We start from the raw sequence: 20,498 nt of genomic DNA, 5'->3' as shown, positions 1-20,498 counted from the left end.
TCTTAACCTTCTTCTCACTAACGAAAACAACCTCAAGCCCCTCAGCCTTTCCTCATACGATTTTCCCACCATACCAGGCAACATCCTGGTAAATCTCCTCTGCACCCTTTCCAACACTTCCACATCTTTCTTATAATACGGCGACCAGAACTGTACGCAATACTCCAAATGCGGCCGCACCAGAGTTTTGTTCAGTTGCAGCATGACCTCCTGGCTACGAAACGCAATCCCTCTACCAATAAAAGCTAACACACCGTATGCCTTCTTAACAACCCTATCAACCTGGGTGCTAACTTTCAGGGATCTATGCACATGGACACCCAGATCCCTCTGTTCATCCACGCTACCAAGTATCTTACAATTAGCCCAGTACTCTGTATTCCTGTTACTCCTTCCAAAGTGAATCACCTCACACTTTTCCGCATTAAACTCCAGTTGTCACCTCTCAGCCCAGCTCTGCAGCTTATCTATGTCCCTCTGTAACCTGCCACTTCCCTCCGCACTGTCTACAACTCCACCAACTTTAGTGTCATCCGCCAATTTACTAATCCATCCTTCCACGCCCTCATCCAAGTCATTAATAAAAATGACAAACAGCAGTGGCCCCAAAACAGATCCTTGCGGTACACCACTAGTAACTGAACTCCAGGATGAATATTTCCCATCAACCACCACCCTTTGTTTTTTTACAGCTAGCCAATTCCTGATCCAAACCACTAAATCACCCTCAATCCCATGTGTCTGTATTTTCTGTAAAAGCTTACCATGGGAAACCTTATCAAACGCTTTGCTGAAATCCATATACACCACATCAACTGCTTTACCCTCATCCACCTCTTTGGTCACCTTCTCAATAAGGTTTGTGAGGCACGACCTAGCCTTCACAAAACCGTGCTGACTATCCCTAATCAAATTATTCCTTTCTAGGTGATTATAAATCCTATCTCTTATAATCCTTTCCAATACTTTGCCCACAACAGAAGTAAGGCTCACCGGTCTATAATTACCAGGGTTGTCCCTACTCCCCTTCTTGAACAAGGGGACAACATTTGCTATCCTCCAGTCTTCTGGCACTGTTCCTGTAGACAATGACGACACAAAGATCAAAGCCAAAGGCTCTGCAATCTCCTCTCTAGCCTCCCAGAGAATCCTAGGATAAATCCCATCCAGCCCAGGGGACTTATCTATTTTTACCCTTTCCAGAATTGCTAACACCTCCTCCTTATGAACATCAATCCCATCCAGTCCAACAGCCTGTATCTCAGTACTCCCCTCAACAACACTCAACACAACACAGTAATGTGTGTTTTTATTTAAACGGATGAGCAGACAACACTCACTTTTGGGAGAAAACGATAAGAAATTGTTTTGTTGCCAAATGGTTAAAATCCTAAGCAATTGTAAGAAAAGCTGAAAAGACTGGACAGTTTACATGTGGATATTCAATAAAAAAAGGTTAATTTGACCGAATTAGAATGTTACAGGGAATGCACACACAAAACATTTACCTGTGTAAGGCGTGAACTTTAAGCTCAAAATCACAAACATCCTCTCGGTTCCCCAAACTCTAATTATTCAAAGCAACAGCAAAGAAAAACAAACACAGCAATGACTGACATGAGCCACTGATGGGGAATTTAAACAAAGGATTAAAGCCAATCGTCCTCAAATAGTCAGCCGACCAAAGTGCAACAAATATCACAAAAACATTCTCGCCAACTCCCTTGCGAAAAAATGTAAACACACTTGCCATAAAATTACCCCAACCATTGTGGACTTTCAGAGACACATTCTCAACACGAAAGACACACTGCTACATTAAACAGTGAAATAGGTACACTTCAGAAGGTTGTAAGCCTGAAAATGCAGAGTAAATACAATGATCACCTGATCCCAGCCCCCTTGTGAATTATGTTTAATATAACGAAAACCACTGAAAGCCACATCAATGCTGTGTAATAGGAGCTACATCAACACAAACCTCCCAGGAGAAAAACCTTTCCCTTCATTTTCACAATTCAAAACTGCCATCCATTGTTCCAGCTGCCCCCTCTTACTACCTCAGAACCAAAAAAAATTTATAAGAGGAACACAGTGACCGTTTCTTCACTTGGAACACAATGCACAGAAAGTAAAAGAGATCACAAAATCACCAATAATTATTGAACGCAGTTTTGAAGTTATTTACATTCTGATTTTGACCAATATTGCCACAGAAAAAATAATGAACAAGAAGACAGTCATCCGAAGGAAAGATTTAGATGCTGCTATAAGAAGGTAATGTAAAACTGATGTTTTTTAATGAAAATTGGTACCCCCCCCCCCCCCAGACGTGATTAGGGACAGCTTAATATTGTGCTATTACAGATTGTGACATAAAAGATTTTAAAAAAAATTTGTTTACCATATATATATTACTGTATAACTGCCTTTCAAGGACAGTATCAAGAGATAGAACAAAAGAGGAGTCACTAATTTTCAAACCTTAAGACTACGTGTTTTGGAACATACGGCAGGACTTGCAAATATTGCCTTGCTTCTCATCAACGTTGGAGGTTGGATTAGCCGACAATGTATCAGTGCCTCATTTCAAGGGACCATTCTTCGCATGACTATGAGGGTCTCAGGCTATACGATCAAGGGCAGGGCATCACACCAACATACCAAGCCTCGCCTCATCCATGTACAAGTCTCAGATTGGATTGTTCTACAGAGAGCTGGCACAGACTTGATGGGCCAAAGGGCCTCCTTCTGTGACACCACGCTTTATGACCTCATAATATGTCAAATCAATGCAGCCTTATTTTTATTGATTGTAGCTCTGAATGGTATTGATAATAACACCACAACAAGATGTTACAGATAGCAATCAGGTGCAGCATGAAACAGAGTTCCCCATCCCTCTGAGGTAAATCATAACTAATTCTCCAATATCCAATGCCGTGTTTTACGGAGATGAACAGCACAGAGAGGGATCAAATAGTTTGTATGGCTCTGTACCATACAATGCAGCATTTATATCCACTAAGCAATAAAAGATAGCTTTTTTTAAATGCAGATTAAAGGGAAATGTCCTACTGAAGTATTATTTTACAGTAACAATGTACATTTAAGGTTATCAAACAATTACTGTAAACATTATTGCACGAGACCACAGGCATTAGGATTACAGAAGGATTACATTTCTGCATTTACTTTTCAAGTTTATCATTTCCACATAATACATGTTAGAATACAGAAGTAATCAACTGGCAGGATATATGCGTAGTGTTTCCAATTCGACAGAATCTTAGTCAAGCATTGTGCAACTCAATCTAAATGGAAAAGACTGACTGTATTATCATATAAAGTCTCTGGGTTTGAGCCAGTTACCAAGCTCATCATTGGTACCAGTGCCTTTTCATGCAATCAATAATAGGAGGATGATTAAACCCTAGGAAAATGGCAATTGCAGAAGTACCACCACTTGCATTTTGCTGCTGTAATTAAAACAGCACCTTTCAGGCAGGAAAGCAACAATTGTCGGAATCACTTTGTCGTACGATACAAGTGAGAAAAAACATCATGCAAGTTTGACATTTCAAAAAAATACAACCACAATTAGGTACACAACACCTATTGTCCTCTCTTTTTACAGAGCAGCAAGTTCCGTTCCTCCTGTTATTAATCTCTTGTGGAAAAATATGAGAATAGAGCAATTATTCCACATTGTGAACAATGTCCTTCAGCACTATATGCGACTGAGTAAATACATTGAGTGCATTTAAGACAGAGATAGAAAGGTTCTTGATTGGTATGGGGATCAAAGGTTACGGGGAAAGGCAGGAGAATGGGATTGAGAAATTTATCAGCTATGATTGAATACTGGAGGAGACTCGATGGGCCGAATGGCTGAATTATGCTCCTATATCTTATGGTCTTATGGAACAAAAGTCTATTGAATTTTCCTACTGTTTGTAATCATCAAATCCCAACTGGAGAAATTCTCTAGCTCTTTGAGGTAGCTGTGAAGAACTTGCATGCATGCATGAAAAAAATGGTCCATAGTGCTCGACAGAGGAAAGATTTGATTTGATTTATTATTGTCACGTGTATTAACATACAGTGAAAAGTATTGTTTCTTGCACGCTGTACAGACAAAACATACCGTTCATAGAGAAGGAAATGAGAGAGTACAGAATGTAGTGTTACAGTCATAGCTAGGGTGTAGAGAAAGATCAACTTAATGCAAGGTAAGTTCATTCAAAAGTCTGACAGCAGCAGGGAAGAAGCTGTTCTTGAGTCGGTTGGTGTGTGACCTCAGACTTTTGTATCTTGTTCCCAATGGGAGAAGGTGGGAGAGAGAATGTCCGGGGTGCGTGGGATCCTTAATTATGCTGGCTGCTTTGCTTAGACAGCGGAAAGTGTAGACAGAGTCAATGGATGGGAGGCTGGTTTGCGTGATGGATTGGGCTACATTCACTACATTTTGTAGTTCCTTGCGGTCTTGGGCAGAGCAGGAGCCATACCAAGCTGTGATACAACCAGAAAGAATGCTTTCTATGATGCATCTGTAAAAGATCACCAAAAGCAAGGCTGAAAGGACAAATTTTAAAACTTCGGAAAGAAAAGTTGGATGGGTTTAGAGCTCGGGTGCTAGGAGAGTATAACCAAAATGGTCAAAGGTTCGGCCAATGTTGGTGGTGGGGAAATATTAACCCTCTTCCAAATGGGTGCAAGTCCAAAGCATAAAGCTGCCCAGAACTCAGCACAAACTGACACAATATTAACTGCCTCGCTCAAGAGTCCCTAAGAATGACCAATGTGGGAAGCAGAAACAGCATCAGTGCAGAAAGGGAAGTGATTAAGGAATGTGATGGAATTAATTGGTCACCTCAAACTTTTCTCATCATGATTGCCACAACCGGTGGCCCTATAATCATCAATATTTTATTCTGGTGATCCACTTTCGCTTTCCAAACATAAGTTTGAAGAGACCAACTCTGAAATGTACTGCTGCTTGTCCTTCGTTCTATTCCTGCAATGTTACAATTAACATTTTAAAAAATGTTTTTCACACATGATACAAATACATGTAAAAAGAATATCCAATAAGGTGTGCTTTACAGGTCAGTCACAGCACCTAAACCCACATGCAACCAGACCAGTGCTCCAGTCAGATCTCCACAGTTTTATAATAGATTTTCCCTTTCTCATACATAAAATCATAGAACCCCCACAGTGCAGAAGGAGGAGGTCATTTAACCTATTGAGTCTGCACCGACTCTCTGACAGATCGTCTTACCCAGGCCTATCCCCCGCCCTATCCCGTAAACCCATGCATTTATACTGCTAATTCCTCTTAACCTACATTAAGGGGCAACTTTAACATGGCCAATTCATCTAACCTGCACATCTTTGGAGTGTGGGAGGAAACCGGAGCACCCAGAGGAAACCCACGCAGATACAGAGAGAACATGTAAATTCCGCACAGGCAGTCAACTGAGGCAGGAATCGAACCCCCTGGCCCTGTGAGGCAGCAGTGCTCATAGCTACAAAAACTCTTGTTTTCTAATTTAACCAGACAAAACAAGATGGAAACTGTGTTACTGTTTAATCTGTGCATGAGCCACAATTCCAGAACTATTGATGTAAGAATTGAGGGAGAGAGCGAGAGAGCTGTAGGCTCACCGACTCGAGCAGATTCCTTTTGGGGGGAGGCCTTTATTTTTTACCCAATGATGTAGATTTTATCTCTTGAACTTATCAAGCAAGTAAGCAAACAAACAGGTCTGGCAAAACAATGGAGCTTGATGAAACCCAGCACAGCTCCGAAAGGGAAAAGACGGTGGATGGGTCAATGAGCAGCGCGATGCCTGAAAAGGTAGATACAATACCACATTCCAGAGATTGTTCACTGATAGAGCGAGGAGTGGCACACAATCAGAAAGGCTTCCTGTCCTGCCTGCTGACAAAATAAATATGCAATCTTTTTCAAAGCCTGTGCTTTAAAGGCACATTGTGAAAAATAATTAAGTACGGCACCAGAAAAAATATGAACACGTGCAGCAAGTGATTTGCTACACTTACAGTTCTAACGGAATTAGACTGTTATCTGAAAAGGACGAATGTGCAGGGTTACAGGGAGAAGGCAGGGGAATGGAACCAGGTGAGTTGCTCAGAGAGCTGATGCCGACACGATGGATCAAATGGCCCCTTTCTGCACTGAAACAATTCCATTTTCCTTCCACTTTTAAATTACTGCTGCTTATTTCTTTAAATGTACATTACAGCTGTCAAACACTGCACTTCAAGCCCTTGTAATACATCTGCAGCTTTAATGATACAATAATATTAAAGTGGGCTTCAAAAACAATAATCTAAATCTTTTTCCTCAAAATAAACAGTTTGTAATTGGCCCAAATAACATACATATTGCTGAAGTTCTAATCAGCAAACCCCTCACCAATGAACAAGAAAACCATCAATTTGGTGTATTCTGCGTGTAATTGGAATAGTGCAATAGTGGAAAGACATTATTCACTATACTTTAAGTGTGCCTCTTTCACCTGTCGTAAAGTTAAGGTCATCCATTAACTCTGATGGTCATGTCCTTACTTGCACAAAGTTCCATTCACCATCACCCCATGCTTGATGACTAACACTGGCTCCCGGTCAAGTAATGCCTCAACTTTAAAATTTCCATCCTTTTATCCAAATCCCGCCATGGTCTCTCCTCATCTCTGTAACCTCTTCCAGTTCCACAAACCTCAGAGATATCTACACTCCTCCAATTCTTGTACATCCCTCATTTTAATAGTTCTGCAGTTGGTGGCTGCGACTTCATTTGTAGAAATCCCAAGTTCTGTGATTCCCTCCCAAGACCTCTCCACCTCTCAGTCCTTTTTTTTAATGACACTGAAAACCTCTTTATTTGACCAGGTGTTTAATCACCGACTTTAATTTCCTCTTATGGGTGTCGTGCTTTGTTTGATAATGCTCCCAGTAAAATGCTCCAATCACTTTAACAGGTTAAAGGTACCATATAAATGCATGTTGCTGTCATCTGTTACAATGTTCAACAAATCAATGAAGTATGTAGAATCATGAAGTGCAGTGGAAGGTTGAAAGTATTGGTAACACGGATATATTAAACATAAGAATACGCTCGAAAATGGCAATGTACAGAGCACAATGGAAAAAATTGTAATGTGCAAAAAAAATTTTGGTGCAGCACATTCCTTATTCCAATTAATTAAAAGCACTGAAGAACATAATTGAATCATTCCTAATAAAAATATTAAAAACCAATTCTGCAATTAACTGGAATCTCGTGGCAACATTTTCATTGATGCGACTATAGATGTCCAGCTCACAGTGACATATTAGAATCCAAAGCAAACTTCACTCTCTCTCCACAATGATCTTTTGGGGATTCTTTAGGGTCAATGTTCATGCACTCATATCATATTCACACCAGGTTGTCAAAATCACAAACTTGGTCACCTAGCCAAGAATCTGGCATTTTTGCTTCTAAAGTAATAACAGCATTTGGAAAAACAAATATATACACCCTGATAGTCATAGGGAATGAGAACTTGGTAGTCTCCTGCACAGAAATGGAGAGCAAGAGCAAAGTCCAGTGCAAAGAAAGAAGATGGCGCATTCAAGGAGGTGATGGGTTTTGGGGGCAAAAGATCAAGAGGGCCTTAGAAGTGGCAGCTTAACTTGACTTTGTGGGGAAAAGAGTGCCAGGATGAATTAGGGGGTGGAGAGATTTAACAAGAGGAGCACCCCTATGAAAGGGATGTTGGCTTGTGCCTCTGAACCTAGTCTGGGGCAGGGGAGCACTTATGAACAGAGAGGACGATGAAAATTGACTGTTGTGAAATATTTGGACTAAGTTACAACGTGGGTACTCTGTTAAAAATACAAACATAAAAATAGAAACAAAATATATGAATCATAACACATCATTTCTAATTGGAAAAATTCACAATTCTCCACTGAAGCATGCATCTTGGGTCCCTTTGGATTGTAGGGCTTAATTTTTAGATTGAAACCACATTTGTTTTATTTAGCAATTTCAACGTTTAACTTTCCTCTTGAGGTTTTGCATGCTTATTATCTTATTCTGACGATGCCATTTAAGCTCCAAAGGCAGTGAACAAACTTATTTTCAGGGCTGTGCTTCTATTGGCAGCTTGTTTAGAAGCAGTCGGTCAGCCTCTAATAGTTTTGTAGGTTTGGCATGGAAGACGACCCTGGCTGAATCGTGCCACACATTTTGCCCTACCACTGCTCATGCCACACATTCTGTCCTACCACTTCGTGCAACACCCGCAGTCCTTTGGAGAAGCTGTTACTTGTTGTACAGTGAACAGAGTCACGGGTCTGGCAGCATGAAAATAATTCCCAAAGTATCAAATTTGCCAGTAATATTTTTCTCCATTGCCTCCTCTCCTGGAAGCCCAGACACATTTTGAGGTACAATTCCAGTCACCGAATGGCTTCTGGTAGCTCACCCAAGCATCCATTATTTGCTTGCAAGTCTGGACAGTAAATGTCAGCAGGTTATCCGTTGAATCCCACCCTACTCTTGCCCGTCATGGACACACCAGCATTTTCTACAGCAAGGATCACTGGAGATCAGTCAGGAATGGTCACACTGGTTTCTCTCTATCTAGCCTCAGCAAAATGCACCTCAAAATGCAACTCCAGCCGACAAGAGCCAACACCATACACAGAGCTCATTAATCTGCATCTGTAATGTACAATCCCACACAGGGCAGTGTACTTAACAATATACAGATCTGGGTGTGAGGTAATGTTGAGAGGCTTTGCACAGGGTTTGTTTTAATTATCAAGGCAAACAAACATTCATCATGGAAACTGTAACAGATTTACTTTTAGATAAATATAATTGGTATTATTAGAGTGGTATAAAGCATTCTACCACCAAGCTCCAGCAATCTACTGTACAGTACCATATATAACAGTTAAGCGGCCAGACCACAAACACGGCAAAAACATTCTACAAACATAATGCTATAAAGTAATTAATTTGTCCACGAGAACCAATAATTTGGGACAAAAGGAATAGTCACATGGTCATAAATGAGTTAAAGAAAGCCAGCGTGGATTTCTTCAGGGAAAATTGTGAAGTGAGAGAATTGTGAATGTGAGAATTGTAAGCAAAGTTATAGCTCTTGAAATTAAAAAGGGCAGGGGAAATATGGATACAGAATTAATTGACTGAGCAGCAGGAAACAGAGAGTAGTGGCTTATGGATTTTTTTGGGCTGCAGGAAGGTTTGCAGTGGAGTTTCCCAGGATCAGCTTTTCCTGATATATATTAATGACATAGATGCTGATGTATAGGGCGCAATTTCAAAAGTTTGCGGATGATACATTGTCAACTGTGAGGAAGTTAATGTAGAACTCCAAAGGGACAAAGACAGGTTTGTGGAATGGGCAGACAAGTGGCCAATGAAGTTCAATACAGAGAAATGCAAAGTGATTCATTTTGGTAGAAAGAACATGGAGGGACAATATAAAAGGTAAATTCTAAAGAAAATGCAGGAGTAGAGGGACCTGGGCGTATATGGGCATAATTCATTGAACATGGCAGGACAAGTTGAACAAGCAGTTAGTAAAGCATACAGTACCCTAGGCTTTATTCATAGAGGCACAGAGTACAAGAGCAAAGTGGATATACTGAATTTGTCTAAGATACTAGTTCAGTGTCAGCTGGATTATAGCATTCAGTTCTGGGAGCCCCACTTTAGGAAGGATGTGAAGGCATTATAAAGGGTGCAGAAAAGATTCACAAGAATGGATCGGGGATGAGGAACTTGAATTATGAAGCCTGATAGGAGAGATTAGGACTGTTTTCCTTGGAAAAAAAGCTGAAAGGAGCTCTGATAGAGTATTCAAAATCATGTACAGTCTGGACAGAGTAGATTCGGTGAAACTGTTCAAGAACAAGAGGGCGCAGGTATAAAATAATTGGTAAAAGAAGCAAAAACAGTACTGGAAAAATATTTTTCATTCAGCAAGTTGTTTGAGGTCTGGAACACACTGTCTGAATGATGGAGGCACATTCAATCGAAGCATTCCAAAGGGAATCGGACTGTTCCTTATAAAGGAAAAGGTGCAGGGTTACAGGGAGAAGGGGGAAGAACGGCACCAAGTGAACTGATCATTCGGAGAGTCGGTGCAGATGCAATGGCCTCATTCTGCACTAGAATAATTCTGTAATCCTGTCAGAGTACACCAAATTCTCAAACTGATGACAGGTCTGCCCATTTATGGGCAAATTATATTAAATTATCCCTTATTTTCAATGAAATAAAAGAAATTCTAGAAGTTGGTGGCATAAGTGTCAGAAGCACATTTGGTCTTTGAAGCTAAAAATATTTTAAATCCCAAAGAGAAACCAAACCGGTAAAGAATATTTCATATCAGAGTCCAAAACAAGCATATCTGAAACTCTTCACATGACTATAATGTCCTATATTACTAAAACAACATGTGATGCTTCTGAAGCACCATTTTAATAAGCAGGTTGTTCTCCCTAAGGCCAGATGCAGCATTAAGAGAATGGAACATTTTCAAAACACAGCTATTGTAGGCATTTGGTTGCACTTTCGTGTCTCAGCAACGACAACTTATATTTACATACTCCATTTAACGTAACTAAATGTCCCAAATAGCTTCACAGCTACAGTACTTAAAGAATAGATTTAGTTACCCAGCACCAGTTTGAATTTACTGTTGATATTTAATTCAAAAATATTCTTAAAAATTTAAATTCACACACACTAGTTTTGCTTTCTTGAGTAGTGATCTTGCAAGTGGAGAATGCAGGGCTCTGCAAAGAGAATTAACATTTTTCTAGTGTGGGTCTGCAGAGGGACAGAAGGCATTTGGTGACCTACCTCAGGTGAAAGACAGAGGGGAAACTAGTGGTTAGTTTTGTCAAATGTTAACCCAATAGCTGCTGGGTGACGAGTGAAGCGTGCACTGTCACAGGAGTTTGATCTCAACCTGTGATCTGAAGAGATTTGAATTCGAATCCCACCATCAACAAATAGTTATACTAGGAGTTCCTTGAGGGGGCGGCACGATGACACAGTGGTTAGCACTGCTACCTCAGAGCACCAGGGACCCAGGTTCAATTCCGGCCTCCAGTAACTGTGTGTGTGGAGTTTGCACGTTCTCCCCATGTGACATGGGTTTCCTCTGGGTGCTCCAGTTTCCTCCCACACTCCAAAGGTGTGTGGGTTAGGTGGATTGGCTGTGCTAAATTGTCCCTCAATGTCAGGGGACTAGTTAGGGCAAATGCATGGGGTTATGGGGATAGGGCCAGGGTGGGATGGTGGTCGGTGCAGACTCGATGGGCTAAATGGCCTCCTTCTGCACTGTAGGATTCTATGAAAGCAACTCCAATTTCCAACAAGCTTTTTAGTTGAGGGAGTACAAACAAGTGGTTTAAGCCTTCAATATACTGACCAAATGCAGTCTCCGTTGTACTACCCTAGCTTTCCCATTGAAGGAGATGTCTGCTATAAGTAATTTGAAGCAAGATAATTGGCATTTTCATTTCAAAATATACAAAGTATTGGAGAGGATGAAGTGATCAACTAAAAGCTGTCTGCAACTTTTGACATAGTCCAGCATACAAAATACTCTTATGGGAAGGATACACTGCAATAAATTATAACAACTTATCTCAGGCTCTGAATAGAAAATATTCTCTGACATTTTTATTCTGGTACATTAATCATCTCACTCCTACAACATTCATTCATGTGTTTATTACCTCTAGACCTAACTATTCCAATGTATACGTGTCTGATCTCCCACATTCTACCATTCCCAAATTTGAGATTATCCAAAACTGTGTCGCCTATGACCTAAAACACACACAATGTCCCATCATGGGGAGAACGGGGATCCATCAGCCCTGTGCTTGTTGAATTTCATTGGCTCCTCAACAAGCAATGTCTGGATTTTAAAATTCTCATCCTTGTCTTTAACCCTCTCCAAGGTCTTGCCCCTCCCTATCTGTATAATCACCTCCAGTCCCACAATCCTTTTAAGATATTTGCACTCCTCCCAATTGTGATCTTTTGTGCGTCCATGATTTTAATTACGCCGCCTTTGGTGGCTGTGCCTTAAACTGCCTGGGCTCTATGCTCTGGAATTTCCTTCCTAAACCTCTACTCCACTTTCCTCCTTTAAGATATTCCTTAAAACCTACTTCTTTGACCAAGCTTTTGATCATCTGACCTTATGTCTGCTTATGTGGCTCTTTGTTTTATAATGCTCCTGTATCATAGAAAGACATAGAATCACAGAATGGTTACACCTCAGGAGGCAGCCATTTGGCTTGTTGTGTCTGTGCCAGCTCTCTATAACACTGCGTGAATATGAGAATTAAATAATGGGGCTGTTTGGTTTTTATGCTAATTAATTCAAGTACCTTTGGCCTGGAGTTGCCACCAAATCACCTTTTCCAATTTTCAAATCTAACTGGGGATTCCCCTCTAGCCACCACAGATGACAATCCAACATCAAATTAGAATTTGATTTTTGCCAAGTGTTTACCCTCAGCATCTGGCATGCTATTGACTATTCATGCAGGCTTCAAACCCTAAACAGATCCTGACCTTAATTCTATCTGACCTTAATCTTCTGTGGATAAAGATCTCAACATGGCAGACAGCGTAGTAATACCATTCTCCATCTGATTTCCAAATTACAAGGCTTTCTACAAATCAAATGCCACTTCTGACAATTGCCTTTTAGAAAAGGAATAACTTATCCAATTCTTGACAGATCCTAAAATGTATTGCAGCCTCTTTTGCTCAGCTAAGACTCATTGTTACAGTATTTTCTCTATTTCAAAAATGCACATCTAATTAATACAAGGCAACCATAAACTCATTTGTATTTGTTAAAGTCAGACATGATTATAACTACAATGTAAAGACTGCAGAAAATTGAGTGCGTAATACAAAGGGGAGATTTAAGACAAAAATATTGTTGGGTGGAATAAGAGCATGTTTTGAAGTTTCATGATCCTATACATTTTCAACATAATTTTAAACATTCAAATGAAGCAATTTTTTGTAATGATGACAGGATTATAACTATAATGACAACATCAACGATGACAATGTCTTACAACTATAAAAGCTACCCAACAAATAAGGGCCAAACAGTCATGTACGCAACTCTAATTTCTAGACAAATTAATAATAAAAATGCAACTGAAGACATTATTCCATCTCAAGTATTTCACGCACCAAGCTAACATGAAAACCCAGACAAATGCAATAGAATGAAATACACCTCTGTACAATTTCACAAAATTGATGTCTTCTGCTCGCACAATGCCACACTTAACATATTTTTCCATCCTGCAATTACAAGCTTTCCAGCACCCATCATGTGGATTGCTGAACAGAAATAATGTAACTGCCAGCTCAAAGCTAATTGTCTGGATTTTTCTCTTTTTCTAAAAGGGAATTGCATACAATCCATTAGTGGCTTGTACATTCAGAGCTAAAAGCCCTCATGCTATGGTGGAAAACACCTCAACCTGTCACCTCTGTGTCAATCAAGCATCAGCAGTTATTAACATTCCCTCCTAACTGACTTAAACACAGCATTTCACAAATTCATTGTTTCTTACCTACAGAAATGCATGGCCCCAGCAAACCATTTGTTAACTTTCTGATTTGTGACCCAGTGATGAATGCTCTACTTATTTATTTTTGAAGACTCGCTGGGTTGCAGCAAAGCCACTGATCAAATTTTCAAAAAATGTCTAAGCTATCAGACTTTACACAGTTCCATGCAAGAGCAGAATGTAATCAATGCCATACCATTTTGAGAAGTATTTTCATCAATGCTCTCACTGCTGGACTGCTCAAGGGTCGGTACACCCTTCTTCTGGCTGCGGGAGTATCCTTTGGATTTGGCAACATAATCCCGGTGTGATTTTCCATAAGGACTTGTAACAGGTGTTGAAGTACCATCACGTTTTGAGAAAATGCCACTAAAAAACCGGAAGAGTTTGTGCTCCTGGGAATTGGACCTCACACCACCTGTTAAAAAGCCATCCTTCCCCATCTCTAAGTTTTCAGAAAGTTTGTGAATGTCGCTGTTGTCTAAAGTCCTGTTCTTCCGTTTTCCCCGTTCCCACCGTCCAGGCTCAGAGAGTGGGTCTGTTTTGTTCAGCACTTCCCCAATATCTAAGGTATTCCGTTTCTCATTTGTTAACGATTCCCCACAGTAAGACTCTGGTTTTTGTACTTTGAATTCGCTTCCAGTCTCCACACCAGACAGACAGCTGGAGCTGCCGTGATGTTTCTCCTTCGATAAAGCTTTAAACTTCACTAGCTCTCCATTCCAGTGTCTGAAGCTGAAACTCCTTCGGAGTAAACTTGGATGCCTCTTGTCTGTGGCCATAGATGTTGGAAGAGTTTGTTTGACGGCATCAATGCAAATGGTTGAACAGTCGGATGGCAGAGATGCACCCATTAGTGGGGCTACAGACAGTAAACCATGTTCTCCTTTTGGAGCAACGTGCTTCGAGAAATCAGGCTCAGAAATGGGAGGTGACACTGCGATTGGCTCCTTGTCCCCTAAAGAACTCTTCAATGAATCATTTGAGTTTCTCTTGATGGTTGTCTCGATTTTTTTCAAAGCTGACTTGCCGCCAGCTCTTGGTGATTTCCTTGGATAAGGTGCCTCTGTATTACTGGGCTGTAAAGGTGTCGAGAACTCTTTCACACAAAGGGCTTTGGCCGGATCTCCTCTTCTACTTCCTTCAGTGCAAGGTCTGACTTCTTCTTGGTCTTTTCCCTGGTTTGAGATGCTGGTTGTCCCAGTAATCTGTTCCCTGGATTCAGCCCCTGTCCCCCCCAACCTCTCAGTGCAATGGGTCCAATTTTTCTTGTTCTTTAGTTCCACATCCACTGTCGCCAGCATACTGCTCGGTCTGGCTGAAGTCCCATCTCGGCACCTCAATGTGACCAAGTCTTTGGTTGGATTGTCCTTAAGTTTGAAACCTAGATCTCTGGATCTCCTCGCCACCTTCAGCCTGCCCAGTTCGAGGTGGCCAGTGCTGAAGGTGCGAAAGCTCCGAAGATTTGCCTGCGGCTCAAATTCATCTTCCGCTTCACTACACTCGGCCGGGCACTGGCTCCCGGGCTGGTGGGCACTGCTGGGACAGCCTGGCCGGTCTGGAGCCCCCTCAGACCGGGGGGAAGGTGAAGGTTTGCCGCCAGCCTCGGCTGTGGCAGCCTCCCGTTTGACAAGAGTGAGGGAGATCCGGTAGACGGTCTTCCTCTGAGGAGTCCCCCTCTTCATCATCTCAGGGTAGGGTTCGTTGTCCAGCAAGTACATGGCTCCTTCCACCCTTGTCTGTACCTAAAATATTCAACACTAGTCCACTCAATGGAGCAAGATCCAACACTGGTCCACTTCACAGAGGAACGTCCAACACTGGTCCACTCAATGGAGGAATATCCAACACTGGTCCACTTAACGGAGGAACGTCCAACACTGGTCCACTCAATGGAGGAACATCCAACACTGGTCCACTTAATGGAGGAACATCCAATACTGGGCCACTCAATGGAGGAACATCCAACACTGGTCCACTTAACGGAGGAATATCCAACACTGGCCCATTTAACAGAGGAACATCCAACACTGGTTCATTCAACAGTAGAACACCGAACACTGGAGCATGCAACACTTGTCCACTCAACGGAGGAATATCCAACACAAAGTGGATTAAAGGTGTAATACCCAATCGAGGAACATCCAACACTAGATTGCTCAATGCAGGAACATGCAACACAGGACCACTCAACAGAGGTGCATTAAACGCTCCTAAACGTGTGTGAGAGAATCCAGTCTATGCAGGATGCAACACAGAGACAGAGGCAGGTGTGTGAAGAGCCAGCGCTTGGGGACTGAATGCCATTGATTCTCTCCCCTTTCCTTGGCAGATAGGTGCAAACGGGGGTTGGTTCAGTTTTGCTTCGCCCGCCTGCGAGCAGGGCGGGGGCACCGAGCACCGAGAGCGGATCCCTGGGCTGGCAGCGAGAGCAGCATCTCGGCAATGAGCAGGGAAGCGACTTCCAGCCCCGGCGTGTTAAAGCACCGACTCCCGGGGGCGGAGGATAAGACAGAGAGAGAGAGAGATAGAGATAGAGAAAGCTGCAAACACCGGCCTGGATCCTCCTCCACACCAATGGGAATGGACTCTTAAAGGGCTTTTCAAATAACATGCAACAAAGATCAACATTTTCACAGCGCTCGGGCTAATCTGCAGTGCTTCAAAAAATTAAAAATTTATTAAATGGATGCTTTATTCGTTTCCTACACCAACTCCCAATTCTAGCTGGGGTTTTTTTCTGTTCTGTTAACTCACCTCTAGCCTGTAATTTACTGAAAGCCTTGCAGTGAAGTTCCTGGCTCAGAGAAAGTAACCATTTCATTTTAGATGCTTCCTTTCGTATTGGGAGTATTAACAAATGTCAAATACCTGCATGATTCCAGCATTCCTTTTAAAGGCTTCAATAAATGAAACTACTTTCAAGGAAAATAATCCCAGGGTTTGACAAAGTGATATCCAGCTCATTCCAATTGCTCCACCAACACTTATACTAGGATGAGATGTTGGCTCAGTGAGAGATTCTGACAGGATGTTTTCTCTCGTGGGTGAATCAAGAATTTGGCACAGTTTCAAAGTCAGGGGTCTCCCATTTTAAGACAGATGAAATGGAATTTCTCCTCAGAGGGTCGTTAGAATTCTTGACCCCAGCGAGCAGGAGACTGGATCATTAAATATATTCCAGGGAGCTGGGTTCGATTCCCGGCTTGGGTCACTGTCTGTGTGGAGTTTGCACATTCTCCTCGTGTCTGCGTGGGTTTCCTCCGGGTGCTCCGGTTTCCTCCCACAGTCCAAAGATGTGCGGGTTAGGTTGATTGGCTATGCTAAAATTGCCCCTTAGTGTCTTGAGATGGGTGGATTAGTGGGTAAATATGTAGGAATATGGGGGTAGGGCCTGGGTGGGATTGTGGTCGGTGTAGACTCGATGGGCCGAATGGCCTCTTTCTACACTGTAGGGTTTCTATGATTTACTTCTAAGGCTGAGATAGACAGATTTCTGACTGAAAAGGGAGTCAAGGGTTATGCAGGAACAGGCAGGAAAGTGCAGTTGAGACCACAATCAGATCAGCCATGATCTTATTGAATGAAAGAGCAAACTCAATGGGCCAAATGGCTCACTATCTTCTTATGTTAATATGTTGTTTGGTATGAGGCGGCACGGTAGCACAGTGGTTAGCAGTGCTGCTTCACAGCTCCAGGGACCTGGGTTTGATTCCCGGCTTGGGTCACTGTCTGTGTGGAGTTTGCACGTTCTCCTTGTGTCTGCGTGGGTTTCCTCCGGGTGCTCCGGTTTCCTCCCACCGTCCAAAGATGTGCAGGTTAGGTTGATTGGCTATGCTAAAATTGCCCTTTAGTGTCCTGAGATGCGTAGGTTAGAGGGATTAGCGGGTAAATGTGTAGGGATATGGGGGTAGGGCCTGGGTGGATTATGGTCGGTGCAGACTCGATGGGCCAGATGGCCTCTTTCTGCATTGTAGGGTTTCTATGATTCTATGAGGTGAACCAATGAGGCAGATCTTGGGCTCCGTGTTAACTAATCTCAGACAGCCTCCTAGTGCAACTACAATTAACAACAGCATACCATTTATATAGTGCCTTTAATGTCATAAATGATCCCAAGACCTTCCCAGGGCTTTTTGTTCTTAGACACTCCCATGGGATTGAGGATGGGTTTGATGGGTTCTGAGATGGCTGCCAAGTCCAATGCACGATCTGCAGAGTCTGCCACTTTCTTGGAGGATCAGCTAGATGAGTTGGTGCCTCCAACGCCTCAACTTTGTCTCTGGTGTTCCTGATGAAGTCTTTCAATGTGCTCGGTGCATCCCCGAATAGATCTTCACCATTTTCTCAGTCATAAGCCAGAATCTCTCATGAGTTGGTGGGGATCTTTTATCTCCTCAGGGATGCTTTGACAACATCCCCAAAATGTTTTCACTGTCCTCCAGGGAGTCTCTTGCTGCAATTGAGTTCAGGGTACAACAGTTGTTTCAGGAATCTGGTGTCAGACATACGAACAAAATGTCCTGCCCAGCAGAGTTGGTTTGAGTGATTAGCGCCTTGGTGCTAGTCAAGTTGGTTTGGGAGGGGACAATGCTGTTAGATCACCTCTCTTGCCACCGGAATTGGAGAACCTGCAAAAGTAGCTAGTGGCATATCTCCATTGGAGTTTGTTCAAGTTCCCAAAGCATACGCAGGTGCAGAATTCACTCCCACCCAGTAAACCATGGTTTTAGTCTCAGGTTTGAGATCCTCGTCGTTAAATACTCTTTCCCTCAGGTTGGTTGAAAGCTGAGCTGGCACACAGAACGCGATGGTGAACTTCATCATTTATGTCCGCCTTTGTCAACAGGAAGCTCCCAAGATATGGAAAAAAGTCCACATTTTCCAGGATTTTGTTGCTGATCTTAATCAATGGGGGAAGGTGTTGTTGGAGTTGCTACAAGGGGACCTTAGTTTTCTGGGTGTTTAGCAAAAGACCCATTTTCTCATATGTTTCTGAGAGTATCAGACAAAATTTAACACAAGCCACATAAAGAGATACTAGGACAGGTGACCAAGCACAGTTAAAAGAAAGATGGAGAGGATAAAAGAGGCAATTCCAGAGTTCAGGAACAAGGCAGCTGGAGGCACAGCCACTGATGGTGGAGAGATTAAAATTGGGGACAAATAAGAGGACAGGATTTGAGGAACACAGAGATCTTTGAGGGCTGAAGGAGGTTACTGAGATACAGTGGGACAAGGCCATGGAGGGATTTGGCTACGAGGATGAAAATCTTAAAACTGAGGCATTGCTGGACCAAGAGTCAATATAGATCAGCAAGTACAGATGTGGGCAGCAGAAATTTGGATAAGTTTAAACTTACGGAAGGCAGAAAAGAGAAAGCTGGCTAAGAGAGCATTGGAATAATTGAGTCTCGGGTGCAATAAAGGCATGTTTACAGTAACGGAGCTACAGGGAGAAAATCTCAATCTCAGTATTGTAAAAATGCACGTTAGGTGAGGACAGAATTGGAGTTGTAGTGTCCATCTCCCGCACTGCAGAATCAGGCTTACATTAACACAGCAATAAAGTTACTGTGAAAATCCCCTAGTCACCACACTCCAGCGCCTGTTCGGGTCCACCGAGAGAGAACTTAGCCAATGCACCTAACCAGCACGTCTTTCGGACTGTGGGAGGAAACCAGAGCACCCAGAGAAAACACATGCAGACACGGGAGAACGAGCAGACTCCGCACAGGCAGTGACCCAAGCCAGGTATCGAACTGGCGCTGTGAGGCAGCAGTGTTAACCACAGTGGCACTGTGCTGCCCAGTCAAGATTACAAGCTGAAAGTTGAAAATGGAGATGGGTGGAGGAAGGAATGAGCTTTACATGGCAAAATACCTTTTCTATAATGTTCCTCCTCCCTTCTCTGTTGAGTTAAACTTTCCCCTACATGTTTTTCTCAATGCATTTACACTGAGGAAACCTAGAAAATTTCAGGGTATGCTGCAGCATTACAAACCAAAATACTTTCAAGTGTTGAAGACTAGAAGCTCACACTTCCGTCAGGAGTTATGCATGCTAGTGACTCATGTCAGAATGAGTGCGATAAAATTCATATTTCTACTGGATTGTATGTTTTATTTTAAAGAGCATTTAGAATATAGGATATAGAAACATTTTTAACAAAGTGAGAAAGTGGCTTTCAATAACCAACCCTCGATGAGATTTAAAACTTTGTTAGTACGATCCTCTTGCCAAAAAAAATATTTTAAACATAAAAATAATGCAAGGCATTAAAACATGTGAAATAACACAGCAAGGCTTGTGGGAAAATAACTGAAATTCCCTTAATCTAATGAGCATCCAATGAGAACTGAATGCTAGGCTACAAACTATTAATGACATTCTGAAATAAATTTAAAGAAATGTATTCTTCGCTAACTAAAAAATCTTCAGAGTTTTAGAAAGTCCCTTATTAATAGATTGCTACTTTCTGCATTTCAGCAGCTTAATTCATCACCAGGAGCTTCAGTGAAGGAAAGTACTTGTAATTAAAGCCATTTAATGCCCATTAAAGATGATGCCTAAGTTGTGCACAGGCACTGTAAAAGTTACATACAAGCATAAGGATTAGGAACAGGAGTGAGCCATTCCAACCCTTGAGCTTGCTTTGTTACTTGATAAGATATTTGATATTCATGGCTGATCTGACTGTGGCCTCAACTCTACTTTCCTGTCTACCTTCATAACCTTTGACTCCCTTGTTAATCAAGAATCTATCCAACTCAGCCTTAAAAATATTCAATGACCCAGGACGTTTGCAAAAGGACAGCAGT

General features: G+C 42.1%; 1 protein-coding gene across 5 annotated transcripts in view; it reads right to left on the bottom strand.

Annotated features, from left to right (window-relative positions):
* The window catches only part of agap1 (ArfGAP with GTPase domain, ankyrin repeat and PH domain 1), a 698,786-nt gene that overhangs the window by 434,619 nt on the left and 243,669 nt on the right, over positions 1-20,498 (bottom strand). For 2 of the 5 annotated variants that reach the window (XM_078228957.1, XM_078228958.1), the window contains exon 1: positions 13,874-15,008. The exons of the other annotated variants lie outside the window; for them this stretch is intronic. In XM_078228957.1, the coding sequence (XP_078085083.1) occupies positions 13,874-14,981 (1,108 nt within the window). In that variant the 5' untranslated portion in view covers positions 14,982-15,008. Of the gene's footprint in view, positions 1-13,873; positions 15,009-20,498 lie in introns of those variants that run through there. 5 annotated transcript variants of the gene reach the window in all.

This window comes from Mustelus asterias, chromosome 14 (assembly GCF_964213995.1).
Source record: "Mustelus asterias chromosome 14, sMusAst1.hap1.1, whole genome shotgun sequence".
NCBI classification, from domain to species: Eukaryota; Metazoa; Chordata; class Chondrichthyes; order Carcharhiniformes; family Triakidae; genus Mustelus; species Mustelus asterias.
This window is presented reverse-complemented; position numbering and strand designations above follow the sequence as displayed.